Source organism: Gekko japonicus, unplaced genomic scaffold (assembly GCF_001447785.1).
Source record: "Gekko japonicus isolate JY-2015 unplaced genomic scaffold, Gekko_japonicus_V1.1 scaffold31, whole genome shotgun sequence".
Lineage (NCBI taxonomy): Eukaryota > Metazoa > Chordata > Lepidosauria > Squamata > Gekkonidae > Gekko > Gekko japonicus.
In genome coordinates, this window is record NW_015161404.1 from 1,463,882 (window position 1) to 1,481,765 (window position 17,884).

The following is a 17,884-nucleotide window of genomic DNA, read 5'->3' on the forward strand; positions in this document are numbered from 1 at the left end:
GGAAGAAATAGTTCATAATTTGCTTCCAGCTGAGGTTTTTGTAAAAACATGTTCTGGGACTGCTTGTTTCCTTGGCCTTGGTAAGTTAGGTTAATAAGTTCTTTATTATATCTGAAATAACTTTAGAGCAAATAAGTGCAGAAGTTTAAAAAACAATTCATTTCTTTATCTTTCTAGACATGGGTCTTGCATGAGTGCTGACACTCACTAGTGATAAAAGTTGGTGGTTTGATGAAGGACCTTGGTGTTCCTGGAGATGTTCTGATAAATGTGAGGCATGAATGTGTTATGAAGCTTGTGTTGGATATTTCCCAGTATGCCTTGGTAAAAGTAATCTTGTTACCAGTAAAGGATAGAAATTAGGATGAAATTCAGTCATTCAGCAAAGGCATTTGGTTGTCCTTCAGGTTTACTGTCAAATACAGGACTTTCTGACTTTTACCGCTGGACTTCTAATATGTTGTTAACTACTGGTAACAGTGTACATTTATTGTAAATGTTTCATATGTAGCCAGCAGGGAATGTTGACTGCTCTATGGCTCCAATCCTATACACAATTTCTTGGGAGTAAGCCCCACTGAGTATCACAGGACATACATCTGACTAGAGATGCTCAGGAATGTGCTGTATGTGTACTAGCACATCACTAACTTTCATGGATACGTATACTACACAAAAAAGACATCGTCCCAATGTGTACATATCTTATCAACAATAAAATAGGTGCATGTAAAATAAACTTTGCACATTTATTTACAACCTTCACAGTGTAGAAGCATGTTTAATATATTGGGGCGGGAGCTGTGAAAAGCAGGCTCATAGACTAGAAAAGAGAATAATGCTAGGAAAAACAGCAGGAGAAGAGGAAGACCCAACATGAGATGGATTGTCTCAGTCAAGGAAGCCATGGCTGTTAACTGGATATTTTGAAGGTCACCATAAGTCAGAAGCAACTTGACGGCACTTAACACACACACACACACACACACACACACACACACACACAGAGTTAGACAAGTTTTGCTTTTACATGGGTCTCATTTATTTCACACAGAAAGGACTGGGATTATAATAAGTCCAGATGTAGCCAATCATACATGTTTCCCTAATTTAGTAAGCTTTCCATTTGCTTATATAAGAATAAAGAGTTCAAAGATTCTGTTGGCATACCTGAGAACTGATAGCTTTGTGTTTAGTCAGGAGGGTTAGGAAATAAATTGCTTTCAGACTTCTGCAAATATTTTCTCTAGAGTTATTTCCTCCATTACGATGTTTTCCTCCTCTGTAGTGAATTAATGGTTGGAACTTTTTTTGATCACATGACTTAGGTTGTTATTTTGTTTAGATATACTTGGCCAATTTCCCCCCAATATTAATATGTTTTATTTTGCAGGACAAGGAGCAGATCTGAGTGCTTCTAGTACACCTCAGAAGCTTGCTGTTCCACCCCCTAGTGGACGACCTTCACCTGCCCCTGCAGCTACTCAGCCTTCTGCAGTAATGCCCGGTCCTTCTGTACCACAGCCCGCAGCTGTACAGCCATCTCCTATTGTTCCGCTGCAGCAAAAGCAGAACCGTATCAGCCCAATTCAAAAGCCTCAAGGCCTGGATCCTGTTGAAATACTTCAGGAGCGAGAATACAGGTAATAGCCCTAATTAGAGTGTGTGTGTTTCTTAAACTTTTAATGATTGTTGGGCTTTTTTATGTTATGTTTTCTGGAGATCATATGTGTTTTAAAACTGCTACTATGTTTGTTGGGCAAATTAAAACATAAATGCTGAATCAACAGAGGAATAGAGCAGTGCTACTGTGCTGTACTGTTAAGCTCTGTTGGACTAACCAGTGAGAAACACTCAAAATGGCAGGTGTTCAAGGGCCGTAGGATCTGGCATAAGAGTTACTTCAGCAGTATTCACTGGTCGTAAAAGGCATTTGTAAACAGAAACATAGAAGGTACCTTGAATCAATATATCTTCTTTTCTTATTTTGACTTCTGGTGAGTCTCTCGTTGGTATTAAAGTATGATAGGATAAAAGATCTCCGTTGCAAAATGTGTTTCTCTAAACATAGGCTAGTTTGTACAAAGGTAAAGCTCAGGATTTTGACCTGACACAAAGGAGGACAAGGCTTTCTGTGCCTTTGTGGGTTTTTTGAAAGAGGGAGATTTTAAAATGATGGCAGCCCAGTAGGCTACATCTGCACATTTCGTTGATAGTTCAGAAGCCTAGTGTTGGGGGAAATTATGATGTAACATATCTTCTGAAATGGAGTTGTACCATCTGTTGGCAGCAACAGGGCACAGTCTTAGAGCACAATCATAAGCTAAGTTCAATGGGACTTGCTTCCGGCTAGCTGAATTTAGTAGAAAAGGTGCTGTTTGGTGGCAGCAGATCCTACAGCTACTTCTTGCCTATCTGTCCCACTGAAGACCTCCGACTCCCCACTCCTGTTGCTCCTGGGGATCCGCTGTCTCCCAGGAGCAGACTGCCAAGGAGGAGTTTTAGGCTGCAGTGGGAGCAGAGAGGCAAGGGAGTCCTATTCTATAGATGGTAATGCCTTCCATTAGTGGAAATTCACCGTGGAATCTAAGCCCCTGTATTGTGGCCTGCCACGTGCTTGACAGCCCTTATAATTTTGCAGACACTAAACAAAAGCAAGTTTATCGTTCTTGGGTAGCTGCTTTAGCTGTTGGTTAGCTGAACTGATTTACAGCCATGTTGCACATAATATGCATTTTCTTTTTCTTCAATGCTTTTATCCGTTGGGTCTGGTTTTACTTCTGGATTCATGCACAAAGGTATTCCACATCTTGCCCAGTAATAGAACTACAAGGTTTTTAAAATACCTGTTTACAAAATTGCTTAGGTGAGATTGCAGTTTGGTGTAACAGCACTCACTAAGAAGGGTGTTGATCAAATGGGCTCCTAAGGCTTTCATACTTTCCTGATGTTTTATACTTAGCAAGAGACTCTTCCAGCTCAAATTGTCAACTGCACAGCCAAAGGAGTTCCTGCTGCTTCTAAGGCTTCCTTGTTTCCTTCCTCCTTCCTTCCTTCCTTTCCTCCCCCCCCCTTCCTTGTTTGAGGCTTGGAGCCACTGTGACAACTCTGGCCCCCAGTATGCAGTGCTGGCAGTTGTGGTCTCAAAGCCTGGTTATGGCTGTGGTTTGCCATGGCTCAGCATTCTGTGCTTGCTCTGGGGGGAGATGTCAGGGCAATGGCAGGTGATTGTGGATCATGTCCTCTCACAAAAATAGTGCTGATGATCTCAACCAATGAATGGTCCCTTTGTTGGATTCTTTCTCTTTAACATATGTTGCACTATCTGTTGGTCTAAACTGAGATTATGTGATCCTTCATTGTTAGATGATTAACAAAGAATATAGTAAAAATGTATCTTTAAAATCTCTGTATAAAACTTGTATATTGGTAATGGGAAAAGGGGAGTTCATCTTATTTGCTGTTTGAAACAGGGCCAGCATGGTAAATTTATGCTATAATTCTTACAAAGCAATCTTAACACACACCCCCAGAAAGTACTGCTTTAATCTTAATGAATAAGTCTTGTAAAACTAATAATGTGCAGTGTAATTTAATGTCATTCCAATGTGTGTAAAGCTTCTTTTCTTCTCTGTGCTAATAAAAAAATTGCACACACTATTGTCCTGAAATTATGAGCACAGTGGATTATGTCAAATGGATCCTTTTTATCATGTGACAAAAGTATCCCTAGTAGAAAGCTTTTCTGGCTCTTGGAGTAATCAATCCTGCTATATGGCACCCATCCCAAAAACCCTCTTCCTTTTTAATGTTACTTTTGTAGTTGTGTTCAGTGGGAATGCCTTTTGCAAGAAGATCTTTATCTTTAGTTCCAATTCAAAACTCACTTTCTACATGGATGAAGACAAATAACTGCACTGTAGAGATTAATTAAACCTATTTTGGACAGGGTTAGATTAAATCCCTGAAGCGCTTGTAAATGGCAGCTTCAAGAAACTGCTTTCCTCTTGGCTGTTTCTTATGACTGAATGACTTAATAGCCTTTAACATTTCCCCCTGAATGTAAGAGCAGTCTTTATCATCTGTTCCAAGGATTAGGTGTTGAGCATGATTTAAGTATTTGATGCATTTATTTTAGGTGGAAGTTGACTCTCATAAAATCTTTCAAGATAAAACATTAATTATGATTTCATGTATAGGGTATTACCTGTAGTGATTTTTTTAAAAAAAATACAGGTTCCTTTCTTAGTTTTTATGTGAAAGCTGTTTGGCAGCAGCTTTTATATAAAACATACTTCAGTTTTTAGCAAGGTGAAAATAAAGTGAATTTCTGATTAATGGCAGTAGTAACCATTTGGTGTCAATGTATCTCTTAGGTGCATTTGTTTCATTTGGCTTTACAAATGATGTTTTCTCCACTGTTGCATGCTAATTTATCTAGCAGGTCTCTGTTCAGATGAGTGGGTTACCAGTAACACTAGTTTCCTGTAGCCTTGGTTAACAAATCAGGTGCCAGTCTTAGAAATTTGGACTTTCTCTCTGCTGTCCTTTTCCTCCCACCCTTGATGCAATGAAGTAATTGTCAGCATTTCATGTTCACCATAAAGTTATATTTAAGACAATGCAGCTCTTATTCTGCATCTACATAGCATCAACAATGTGCTAATTTTCCTGCCCAAACAGCTTACAGTCTTATAGTTATTTTATATCAAAAGAAACCCCGCCCCCATATTTCCACTTTGAAGAGTTATTTTCTGTAACATTTGGAGGGCATTTGTGTGTCTCTGAAAACATGGCAAACACTTGCCTAGGATTCTTGGCCAGTTGTGTTTTCAAAGGCACCAATACTGGTCTGTGTAACAGAAAAAGAGATTTTATTTATTGTTTATTGGTTCGATTTATATCCCCCTCCTGCAAGCAGGCTCAGGCTGGGTGACAACAAGAGAATTTACAGAACCATTAAAACAAATTATCACAACAAATTGCTTAAAACCATTTAAAAGATGGCAAAATTATACATTAATTTATAGGGTTCCAGCAGTGCTAAATAGTAGTAACTTTCTGAAAAGATGTCTTTAAAGGAGGGGTAACTTTAGGACTAGAGATATGGAATCGTTCCATCTAGCAGAAGAGCACCAAAGGACCTTATAGCATAAAACAATGTTGAACTGAACACCTCTTTAACAATATGTCAATTTGTGGATTTTCTTTATTCGCTCTGTGGGCTTTAGTTGATCTGCCCATGTGTTCTATGTTGTTAGTCAAGTATATGTACTAGGAATGTTTTTCGTGTTGTCTTTTGGCTTGGGAGATTATTCATTATGAATAGCCCAGCTCACGCAAAGCTTTAATGGCATGAAACTTGTGGTCAGTTTGAAAAGCAGCAACAGACTGAAATGAAAAGTCTGTTTCTAGTACAGGAAATATTTGGGTTCTACTAAACCTAAAAAAAGCAGAGGGAACTCTGGCCTAACCCTCTAAAGGTTTTTCATGCATCAGGAAATGTTTACAGTGAATGTATTTTAAAATCTCTGGTTTATGCAGATTAATTCAAATAACCTTTAACTGCTTTCAACACTTTTGTCCCATGATTGACCTTGACTAGCAAACCACAGCTTGTAAAATGGGTTAATAGCGTTAATTTAGAAATGTGCCTTGAGCCATCCAATGATAGCCATTAGATAGGAATGAGTTCATTAAAGAGAAGTACTTTCTGGTGGATTCAGTGGACCTTTTCTTCCCTATCCTGTCCTGACTTCTCTAAAACCTACATTATGGAACAAGACTTTCTGAAGGGGTCCATTGGGCAGTACTAGGTAGTTGCTGCATTTGGCCTTTTCTTTCTTTCCCTTTCTTTCCCTCTCTTTTGGACACAAAGAGGTGCTTTTATATCTTTCATAATGCAAGGAGGTAGAACAGTCACCAAACATGGTAATTTTGTATGGTAATTTTTCCTTGTTACTGTTCTAAGGGTCCCCTCCTTCAGTCACAAAGCAGGACAATTACTGAGTGGCACAATTTTTTTAGTGTCATACAGTTATTATCAGGAACAAAATGTACCAGCATCATTCTGAACAAATAACTTTCCTACTAGGAATCATAAACTTCTCCTCTGGACCTGAACAAATATCTGTTGCCTTTAATGGAATTCTTTCTTGCCAGTTCAGTAGGCCTTCCTGATTTACTGCTCAATCTGTATGAAAAACGTGTCTGACCTAATTCTGCTTCAATTTTCTGTACTTTTGAGGATACTAAATGAGGCTTCTGTCATTATGTAGTATTACATCTTCTTTGGTTGTTTCAGAAAGTTTAGAATTCTGTGTATACCTGCCGTATTCCACTGAAGTTAGGAGACATAGTCTCGGAGAGAGCAGGGTTTTAAACACAAATATATGCTAAACTGTTTGTCACCACCAGCAAAAAACATTTTAAATCCACCTTTTGAATATAATTTTTTTGTGTCCATGAGATTCTGATGTGCCCTTGCTCCTCCTAGTGTGTTGACTCAGGCCAGTTTATACAGCGGGCAAAATAAAGCAGTAAAGCATTTTAAACCATTTTTTAAACTGCACCCTATCAGGCTGTGGGGTGGGGTAGAAACATCTTTGAAAGTTCCCCTTTAAGTGGAAAAAAACCATGACCATAGAAAGATAGCATATCAAGGGAGAGATTAATCTGATTTTTCCCCCCTGGCATGCCAGTTTTCTACATGCACAGTTTTATCCATATTGAATTGTCTAAATATGTAAGACCTGAATTGATACCATGCAGGAAACGTTTTACCACTTGATCTTATGGAATGTATAAACCAGTCCTCATTGCAATTTGTGCTTGCTTTCCTCCCTTCTACTTCACTTGCAGGAGCTGTTAATTCCATTATATATCTGTATCTATGCTTTGTGGAAAGAGCTTTTCAGTAAAAATACCCAATTGTACCCTGTGTACTGAATTTCACTTAGAAACAGTCCTTGGTATGAGGGTCCTATGGAACAAGCACATTATTGTTCTGCCCCAACAGTGTCACAAATGTCTCATCAATAAAGGCAGCTGTCTGTCTGAAACCATAGCTTATGCACTGACCTGGAGCCTGTTTTCACAATATTTGTGGCCAGTAAATAAAAGCAAAGTGTTGCTTCAGTGAGACTGCTGAAAACTGCATTAGTTGATGCTGAAGAAAGGAAAGAATCCTGGTTTCATATTTTGATTATTAATGTTTAAAACCTTTCTGAAAATAAATTTGCTAATAGTATAGTTTAAAGTTAATCAGCATGCCTATCCCATGGCTCCTTGCAGTTTCAGGAGCTGTTTCTCACACATGAACGTCCTATGGGCAGAAGTGTTCCCCCCATTCAGCTCAGTGGAAGGATCAAGACTGGGCATTCATCTACAATATATAGATCAAGATAGCAGAAGCATTGATAAATGGGAACTCTAAATGAGCTTGCTTTCCAGTGCAGTTCTCAGGAATTTCTGGGACCTGGGATACTGTGTGGCCCAGAGGTTCTGCATCTAGGACTGCTGGTGCTGCAGCCCGTTCAAATAGTCTTTGTAACTCTGAGCCAGGCATTTACGATGTGCCATTGTTCCTACAACTGGGTGCTGCTCTCAGAGGGAACTGCGGCAACTGCTCCAGTCAGTTGTTGCAGAGCTGCTGGACCATGTAATGCCTAGGTTTTGCAGCACTTGGCTTCCTGCCCTGGTGTTGGAGTGGAAGTACATTGGCACCCATGTAGTATTAGAATTCATTTGGCTTCCAAAAGTATTGTTCTTCAATAGTCTGTCTGGTGCTGGACTGACAGAACTCTTAACATTATGCTTAGTTAACAAGTTTTCATATCAGAGCTGCCAGCTACTCAATTAGTATCAATAACATTAATTCCTGCCTCTTAGTAGTGTGATAATAAGAGATCAAAGATATGACAGGGATAGCTCACAATGGGATAAATTTATTGATGCTTGAATGGAATGACCAGAACTACATTTTTAGTGCATTTTCATTTTCATTATTAATTACCAGAAATGAACGTGTGTGTGTTTTATGTCCAAATCTCATCAGAAAAAGTGTGAGAAAATTACTTGCCTTTTGAGGCTGTTAGGAGATTCTTTCCTGTTCCCCCCCCCCCCAACAAATCTATTTCTCTTCCTTGCAGTCCAAAGAATTTTCAGATACACTGGTAATTCGCAAGCAATTTTTACCCCCAAATAGCCTGAATATTGGCATTTGGAGGATTTTTATGTATTGTGTGTGTGTGCACGCACACGTGTGTGCATGCATGCCCCAAGAAACATTCTTGGGGGGCTGTGGCTCAGTGGTAGAGCATCTGCTTGGCATGCAGAAGTCCTGGGGTTCAGATCTCGGTATCTCCAGTTAAGGATCAGGTGGTAAGCAGTGTTCCCTCTAAGCTGAGTTAGTGTGAGCTAGCTCACAGATTTTTAGCCTCCAGCTCACACATTTTTGTCTGAGCTCAGGAAGGATGGCTCCAGAGCAAACTAATTTATGCAGTAGCCAAATCACTCACTCACATCTTTAATGCCAGGAGCTCAGAAAGTAGAATTTTTGCTCACAAGACTCCAGAAATTAGAGGGAACATTGGTGATAAGTGGTGTAAAAGACCTCCAGTGGAGACCCTGGAGACTCTCTGCCATCCTGAATAGATAATACTGACATTGATAGACCAAGGGCCTGATTCAGTATAAGGCAGCTTCATGTGTTCATACTAGGGATTTACAGAACCCCTGATCCACTGATTTCGCAGGCTCCTGCACACTGCCAGCTGGATGGCCAGTGGGGGAAGCCCCACCCCCAACAGCAGCCACCAGCAGCCACTCTTCTCCCTTCCCTCCTGCGAGATTTAAAGAGCCCTCCAGCTAAACGGCAGGAGTACATGCCCCCCCCTTGCAGGAGGGGAGGGAGAGGAGTGGCCACTGGCCACACACCTGAACTCCACGCAGCAAATTTGCCGCTTGGAGTTCAGGTGTGCGCAGCCCCTGCTTGCAAAAAGCATTTAAACGCTTTTTGCAGTGGGGGAAGCATGTGCCTGAATTCCAAGTGGCGAGTTCGCTGCTTGGAGTTCAGGTGTGTGCGGCACTGGTGCACCCAATTGCAAAAACCATTTAAAGGGAAGAGTCCCTTTAAATGGTTCCTGCAAGCCGGCACCAACAGCAACTTCCATGGGGCTGCATCCCTAACATGATGATATCACTACTGTGTGACATCATCACATCGGGACGTCCCTTCCTCCTCCAGGAATGTCCCCTGTCAGTGACAAGGCAGGACCTGGCAACCCTAGTTCATATTGCCTTATCCTTTACTTGTATATTTAAGAAGCAAGTGCCATTGAGTTCAGTGGGACTTACTCCAAAATAACTTTGCATGGGATTATAGAGATGTTTCTAGACTGTCAAATAAACATGGATTTAGCAAATAAAACTATTTTCCCATATATAAGTAGCCCATATATAAGTAGTCTGGGTCCAGGAAGGAGAACTGTCTACTCCCATATAACAATTTCTGTGGGTTAAGATTTATTTGAGAGGCTCTGCTCTGTCTATTTTTTTCCTTTAGGAGTAAAATGGGTGAGCACCATGCACACAACCTTCCCTGTTATTGTGCTGTGATTGTGGAACTTCCTGTCCACAGGGATTTGCCTAGTGCCAGGTGAAAATATTTGTTTTCCCAGGCATTTGAATGATTCTGGTAATTTTGATTTTTTGCTTTATTTTATTTTTTTATTTTGCTTTGTTTTGTATTTGCTCTGCTGCCTTCATTGGGTTTGAATAACATGGTTTACTACTGGTCTCTTTGTCCTATTATGTTTTTATTTTTTGGCATCCTGACCCTTTTTATTGATTCTTATGAATATTTGTTCTTAAGGTTACTTGGAAGGTGCCTTGAGAACTATGTTGATGTGTGCAGGGTAGAAATGTTTTTAAAAAATAAATCTTTGTTTTTTATCTGTACCTGCTTAGGCTTCAGGCTCGAATTGCTCACAGAATTCAGGAATTAGAAAATTTGCCTGGCTCCTTGCCTCCAGATCTGAGAACTAAAGCCACAGTGGAGCTGAAGGCACTTAGGCTACTGAATTTCCAGCGCCAGGTAATATTTTTTTCCTAAAAGAAAGTGAGTTTTCCAGTTATTAGATACAAGAAGGGTTGTTCTTAAAAGAACAGCTATGCTCCTAAATAGCCTATGAAACAAAATGTCTTTTAAACAATTTATTGCAGTAGGAACTCTCTATTAATTTTGATAAAACAAAAATATTGGTTTTCTCCAAAGCCTGGAAGAGTGAACAGTGGAGAATAGAGAGAAAAGAAATAGAACAGGTCAAATCATTCAGATACTTAGGAGTTTTGTTTCATTACAACCTAAGTTGGTGCCCTCATAGAGATCATTCCCTTAGTTTAGCTAGGAATAAGACTGCAGCTTTAATCCGTTTTTTTAATTTAAAAGGTAATCAATTTGTTTCGGCAGCTCTCCAGATTTTTCAGGCGTCTGTTATTTCCCGTCTACTGTATGGGATACCTATATGGATTCAAAATTTTAATAAAAGAATAGAACTAATAAGTTCTACCTTCTTTCGCAGGATTCTAGGTTTTCCTAACTCCATTTCCTATTTTTCCCTCTGTGCGGAGCTAGGTTTTCATCTTATTGAATCACGGGCGTGGATCACCACTATCAAATACTGGTTGCATCTGCACTTTAGTTCCCCTCCCAAAAGTCTTATTGTTCAACTTCTTTGTTAAGTATAAACATGCTCGGGCATGCGCAGTTCGGCAGCCTCCCCCTCCCATCTGGCTCGTCCTCCCCGGCGTCTGCTCTTGCCGGGGAGAAGAGGCGCTGCGGCCAGGGAATCCGTGGGATCCCGCCGCAGCGTCTCAACTTTGGAGCGGCTCTATTTAGCCGCGCTTTACCTCGTCGTTTCCCTGCCGTGTGGCAGGGGCCCATGCGCAGCTATTTGATCAGTCCCCACTTACCTTCCACAAGGAATTCGACTGACAATGATCTTAAAATTCTGTTGTCTGATAAGTTATCGGCAATTACTCTGTCTGTTGCTGAATTCTTAGCTTATGTTTGGAAGCTAAGGGTAAGGGCGCATAAGTCTTAATCCCCCCTTGTGCCATTTGGATTGTTATATTTTTTTAACTGAGTTCACTATTCTTGAGAAGTTTAAAAATGATCCCCTGTTGGTGTAACTTGATGTAACTTGTTATGATCTAGTAATTCGTTCTATTAATTTATTTGTTCCATTGCCTTCCTTATTGTTCCTGTGTTATGCCAATAAAGGTTTATGTATATGTATGTATATGTAATTTACACTGAATCATGTTGATTTGTACTATTTTGTGTATACATTCCAGAAAAGAATGAATTTTATTTAAATAAATTTCTATTTTGGCAATCTTCTCAGCTCCAACAGATTGGTTAACTTAATCAATTCAGCAGACTCTATGAGTCTAGTCATAATTGGAGGAATCCTAAAACAAAAAAGAAAAAGAAGCAGCTTTCTTTAAAACTCATTTCTCTTTATTCAGTTAAGCTGCTTTATTTGAGAGATTATTTGCTTTTTAACATTTTTCCCTTGTGGTTCACAGTTAAGACAAGAGGTTGTGGCATGCATGCGTCGTGACACAACTTTGGAGACTGCTCTGAACTCAAAGGCCTACAAACGCAGCAAGCGCCAAACTCTGAGGGAAGCCCGAATGACGGAAAAACTTGAGAAACAACAGAAGATAGAACAGGAGAGAAAACGTAGACAAAAGCACCAGGTATAGTCATTTTCATAAACTGGATTTTTGGTCTGTTACACTAAGTATTTTTGTTTTGGTTGAAAGCAGCTAGTTGTGCCCTTTATAGTTTATTTGATTATGAATTTGTTTGTTTGTTGAAGGCTGCATACTTGAGTTGCATTCTCAGTCCTGTGAACTTAACCAAGGTTCTTGTGGCATCCTACAAAAAGTAAAACTAATAGAATAAATTCAGCAGCAACAATAACAATAAAAGGCCACACCATAAACATACAACAATCATAAACACATCCCTAATATAAACAACCCTATAAAGATGTGAGCATAACAGCATCTAGCTAGGGCTATGTATATAAAGCTAGCCATCAGCAGATACCTAAGAAAGCGAAAAAAGTCTTTTTCCAGTTTTCTGACACCAGAGAATTCCAAAACTGAGGCACCAGAACAGAGAAAGCTCTGCTTTCCATAGTTTGCCACCTTGCCTTGAAACTTGGGGGCACGTAAAGCAGGACCTCTAATCAAGGTCTCAGCTGCTGATTCTGAAAATTAATCCAAGCAAAACACAGGTATAGTTTTCTATATAGTTTATTGGGGAGTGAGAACTCAATCTGCTCTGCATGTAGTTGCTTTCCCCCTTAAAGAAGCAGGTGTGTATAATGGGGGATGTTGTTAGGTCAATGTCTGCAGATGTATGTATGGGCATCATATGTTTTTTAACCTTTTAAGGCCATAAATTGCTTGAAAGTAGGGTGTCTGATTGACGGACTGCTGTCGAAGGAATCTTCCCAGCAGATGAAATAAGAGGCTGTGCTCTGTGTTTTCCCATTTTCAGTGATAAAATGGATGGTTACATGGCCTGTTCCCCTGGTGTCAAGGTTGTTTAATTTTAGGTGGTTGGTGAAGATGCTTTATATGCACAAGGGCTTATAGCTAGTTTTACGTTCCTTGACTGAGTTTTTTATACTTTTAATTTACTATTTTACTTGCTTATTATGCAACTTCTTTTGTTTTCAGCACCTAGTGCTCTTGCTTTTTTGCGCTGTTTAGACGAATAATGTAACTGCTGGGATGTTTACAGTACTATCCTAAGCAGAGTTATATCCTTCTAAGTCATTTGACTCCAGTGGGTTTAGAAGGGCGTAACTCTGCTTAAGACTGCATTGTTAATGACAGCTTTAATCATATATATTTAAGTGAAATGTATAACTGAATGAAGTTGACCCAGCAAATGGCTAGTGGTGTGGTGAGGAGACCATTGTCCTGTCACACCCTTTAACAGGAGTTCAGCACTCCCTCACTTTTTATATAAATTACATTTTATATCAGAGATTGAAATCTTTTTTTCAGACATTCCTGGAGTCCAGAGGAGGTGACTGAAAACTGGCTTTACTGTGTTCTTAGCTCAATTATTCAAACCCAAGTATCATCGCAAGACAGCACTTAATTAGCATTTAAAGTATGTCCCACTTCAGGATGACACATAAGCCTGAGTAGTGTCAGCTTAACCAATATGCACTTCAACTAAAGCAGATGTGTGTGTGGTTTGACTGAGGTTACCATCTTAGCTTAAAGCGTAACTGCTATTCAGGAGTTAACCTGCTCATTTCTGAGCTAAGTACATATCCTTGCCATTTATACAGCTTAGTGCTGAGTCAGGAAAAAAACGAATATATCGAAATCCTCTAGCATACTGGGCTTGTGGAAATTTACACACATACAGAGTTATTTAGTATTTAATTGTTTTACAGGAATATCTCAACAGCATCTTGCAACATGCTAAAGATTTTAAAGAGTACCATCGGTCTGTTGCTGGCAAAATTCAGAAACTTTCTAAAGCCGTTGCTACTTGGCATGCTAACACTGAGCGTGAACAGAAGAAAGAAACAGAGAGGATTGAAAAAGAAAGAATGAGAAGGCTGATGGTAAGAGTGACATTTGATAAGAGGCCAGTCAGTGTGGTTCTCAACATGTGCATTATATTTTGGTGGTGTGAGAGCAGTACAAAATGCTGCGGTTGTTCTTTCCTTTCTTACCTGTATGGGGTGCATTGTCCTTGCAAACCCCCACTGGGGAAGCAAGGTCTTCCCTTTGGTATCTGTGTCCTGTAGGAGAATACCTGTAAAGGTTCTGAACAGAGCATAGTTAGGCAAAAGCAACATTAATGCTTATTTTCTCCCTTGGCTGTTGGTGCTCTGGCCTTTATGTGCAGTTCCCACCAACACAGTTCAAGGCCCTTTGCTTCAAATGTGCGTGACCCAAGCCAGAGAAGTATAGTCGCATGTTGTACACTCTGTCATGTAAACTGTGGGTGTCCAGGTTGGAGGTTATATGGCAATGAGCAGCAAAATGTGACTGGATGCTGCAGATTTAGTTGACATCCTAAGCTGCTGCTACGTTTGGGAACAGACTGGGAAGTGTGAGGGGGACACTCTTTTCCCTAGCATGTGTCATCCCATGGGATGATTTTGACCTATATCAGGGTTTTTGGTGGTGTAACATTATACCAGCATCTGGTTTGTATCTAGTGCTGGATGAATTTAGGAACCCTACTGTGTTCTGCTCCTCCCATGGCATGACCCAATGCTGCCCACGTCCAGTGTAGCACTTACACCAGCATGACTCCAGCAGGGGTTTCTGCTGGCATATCTCTGAAATATGCCAACATAGCACTTAGCACATAGCATCCTAAGCCCTTTCGAACACTTGGGGAAATGTTTTTAATATCTCAAACAGAATATAGGCAATTGTTTTATTTGGGGGAATATCAGAACACATCTAAAGATTGTCTTACCCCCATTTCTACAATCATTTTTAAAATGGCAGCCAAGTAGTAAATAAGTATGGTTGGTTTCCCCCATCCTTTACTTTAGTTGACACTAGGACATATGCGAGTGGTTGAAATTGCTCCTTCCACCTCAGTTAAACCAGTCTGGATCTATTATAGGTAACTGTGTACTCAGTGGTGACATACAACATTAATTTTTGATTTTCCTGCATTGCTAGGCTGAAGATGAAGAAGGCTACCGTAAACTGATCGATCAGAAGAAAGACAGGCGTTTGGCATACCTCCTACAGCAAACTGATGAATATGTGGCTAACCTGACTAATCTGGTGTGGGAACACAAGCAAGCACAAGCTGCCAAAGAAAAGAAAAAGAGGAGGAGAAGAAAGAAGGCAAGTGTATAATTCAGCTGTCACTATCAGGCTTTTAATATATCTCCCTTCATTCTTTCCTTTCTTTCCCAGAAAAAGTAAGCAGCACCCTTTCCGAAAGTGTCTCTCAGGTCTTGATACAGTACAGTAAAATAAATCTATGTTGCAAAGTGAAGAGCATTTCAGTTTTAACACTGGAAAATCCCCTTTGAATAATGCTTTACCAGGCTAAAAGCTCTTTTTTCTCCCAACCAGTTATTTCAGGTGTGTTCCATTACTTATTTTATTGATTTGCGTTTATAACCCACTGTAGCAGAATCAGGCTGATCCAGCAGAGTTTCTCTCTCTCCCCAATTCTGATTTAGACCTGGATATAATCTGTTACATAAACCAAGAATTAGGGGGAAATAGAATCTTAGTCATTCTCTAACTTTGTGGTTCAGTTGTTACTACCTGTCCTTTGCTTGTTTATTTAGCGCCTCTGGCAAAGGGCTTGACAGCATGGCAATATGGACAAGATGGCTATTCCAGAAGAATTTGTCAGAACCTTTAAAAAGGAGGGACACTTAAAAAAAAAATCTTAGAAAGAAAACGCACCAAGGTTAACACACACATATTTAGTTAACCGACTGTGCATGCCCCTGATCTTACTGAGGTTTGGCTGCCAAATTTCCCAGCAGTTAGCAGGCAGACTCTTCTTCCAGGATCCTCTATAAGACCAAGTGCATGTGTGGTCATGGCTGCATTTTCCTCAGTAGGACAAAACACAGGGTTAAGAGACAGGCACTTGTTGGCTGAATTCAACTCCAGTTAATCTGAGACGTATACGAACATGGACATGACTTGTTGCTGTGCTTGTGCCTCATTCCTATGACATTGTCTTGTGGCAAGGAGGATTTCTGGTTTGAAATGAACTGTGGTTCCTCTCTGACATATGAATGCAAATACCAGGTGTTCTCTGAGGAAGAACAGAGGTGAGACGAGTGAAGTGTCTGTGTGAACATAGCAGCAAGCTGTCTAATCTTAGTTTAATTGGATCTTGTTGTGATGTCTGAGTTCAGGAAGAGTGTCTGTGTGTGGTAATCCCAGGGATTTCCCACATAAGTAAAGGCCTTCCTGTCTCGACAGATAGATTCACTGGTGTTTGACACATAGATGCTGGCTAGTATTTTAAACAAATATTTCTTGGCATCTTTCCTATGAGGCTAAAACACTGTGAGCTAGCTCATACTAGCTCAGCTTAGAGGGAACACTGGTCATGATCCATACATGCATCATACAATTTAAGCATTGTACTTTACAAAGCAGAAAAATCTCACATACCTTGTTGCATGTGGATAGTTACAGTTCATTGAAGCTATTGTGCCCCCAATCAGTAGTCTCAGGGTAGCTAATTAGAAAGTGTACAAAAATAGAATTTAAAAATGTACACTTTTAAAAAGATGTGTTATAATAGAGTAAAAAACCCTCTTCCCACAATTAAAAAATATTAGCCTCCTTACTACTTCAACCATCCATCCCATTGCAATCCTAAAAGTCTACAGATGTAATAATTAGCAGCATCTGCATTTAAGGATCTTCCAGTCCATTGGCTAGTAGCATAAAATTCTCCAGAATAGCTAGGCTTTCTAGTTTCTAAGTGAACTAGATAGACTACCTGTGATCAAAGAATAATAAAAAGAGATTGTTGAACTGCACTTGTGTTGTGTACAGGCTTATACCAGGACAACCAGTCAGCAGTTTAATCCAGTTGCCTAGAATTTTGACCATCATTCCATCCCTGTGCTGAGGTAGATGCTACTTGCTGTGAATCTGAATTGTTCTCCATATTCAGTTTCTCTACATGTACATAGCTGAAACTTATAATTTTACTGCATTGATAGTAGCAGTCAGTAAAAATGATTAGTTGAAAACCAGTGTGACTGGAAGCAGAGTTTCTGTTGGGTAAAAAGTATTGGTAAATAGAGCAGACATTGTCAGTTCATAAGATTTTACATCATTGAGACATAGAGTTTAAGGCACTATCTTTCCTCCAACACCTTTAGTTTAACAGTTTAAAGATAACAATGAGGGTATCAGGGTTATGAATTAACTAAGTTGATAGTCTTAAATCACACTGTGTTTTAGTGCACAGCTGAATAACAATAATGAAGTATGCAATCAGGGTTCACTATCAGAGGTGGTTTTTAACAATTAAATGTGAGGGGGGGTTTAACGCTTTAGGAAAAACAGGAGTCTTGTTTGAAGGCATTGACACATACAATATTAAAACTGTTCTATCAGCATATACTACTAGTAAATACAATGGATTTTATAGTAGAATTGCATGTGGTAGCTAATCCTATGACCATGCTTACCTATTTTTTATTTTACAAAGATCATCTGCTGGGGCTGTGGTTTTAAGAGGGAGGGGTTCTGGTACAGGTGGGCGAGGTGTGTCTTAGCTTTTTTGCCTCCTGTCACTTTTGCCTAAAAATTGCTGAATTGCCACTCCTCTGTGTTCATACTGGCTTGGTGGTTTTCAGTGGGAAACCAACTTGAGGCCAAAGTTTTAAGAAGCTTTTCTCTGTGCCATTCTCTGTCTTCTCTGTTTATCTTCTGCATTTGTCAAAAGTATTATGGAACTACATGTAATATATTCATGTGGGTAGCTGTGTTGGTCTGAAGCAACAGAACAAAGTTTGAGTCCAGTGGCACCTTTAAGATCAACAAAGTTTAATTCTGGGTATAAGCTTTTGGGTGCATGCACACTTCATCATCTGAAGAAGTGTGCATGCACCCAAAATCTTATACCCAGAATTAAACTTTGTTGGTCGTAAAGGTGCCACTGGACTATATGTAACTAGCCTGATATCCATGCTTTGCCATGGTATTTAAGTTCCATAAATCCAGTTATAATACTGATGATGTGAAGTTTGAAATGTAACATTTGTTGTAGGAATTCTAATGGAGAAGATTGTAGTGTAAAAACTGAAGTAAGACATAC

At 39.7% G+C, this 17,884-nt stretch overlaps 1 protein-coding gene across 3 annotated transcripts in view; it reads left to right on the top strand.

Annotated features, from left to right (window-relative positions):
- SMARCA2 (SWI/SNF related, matrix associated, actin dependent regulator of chromatin, subfamily a, member 2) overlaps nucleotides 1–17,884 on the top strand; it is a 146,537-nt gene that overhangs the window by 37,938 nt on the left and 90,715 nt on the right. For all 3 annotated transcript variants that reach the window (XM_015426051.1, XM_015426045.1, XM_015426057.1), the window contains 5 exons: nucleotides 1,394–1,643; nucleotides 9,970–10,096; nucleotides 11,593–11,766; nucleotides 13,494–13,667; nucleotides 14,749–14,919. In XM_015426051.1, coding sequence (XP_015281537.1) covers nucleotides 1,394–1,643; nucleotides 9,970–10,096; nucleotides 11,593–11,766; nucleotides 13,494–13,667; nucleotides 14,749–14,919 — 896 coding nt within the window. The remainder of the gene's footprint in view (nucleotides 1–1,393; nucleotides 1,644–9,969; nucleotides 10,097–11,592; nucleotides 11,767–13,493; nucleotides 13,668–14,748; nucleotides 14,920–17,884) is intronic.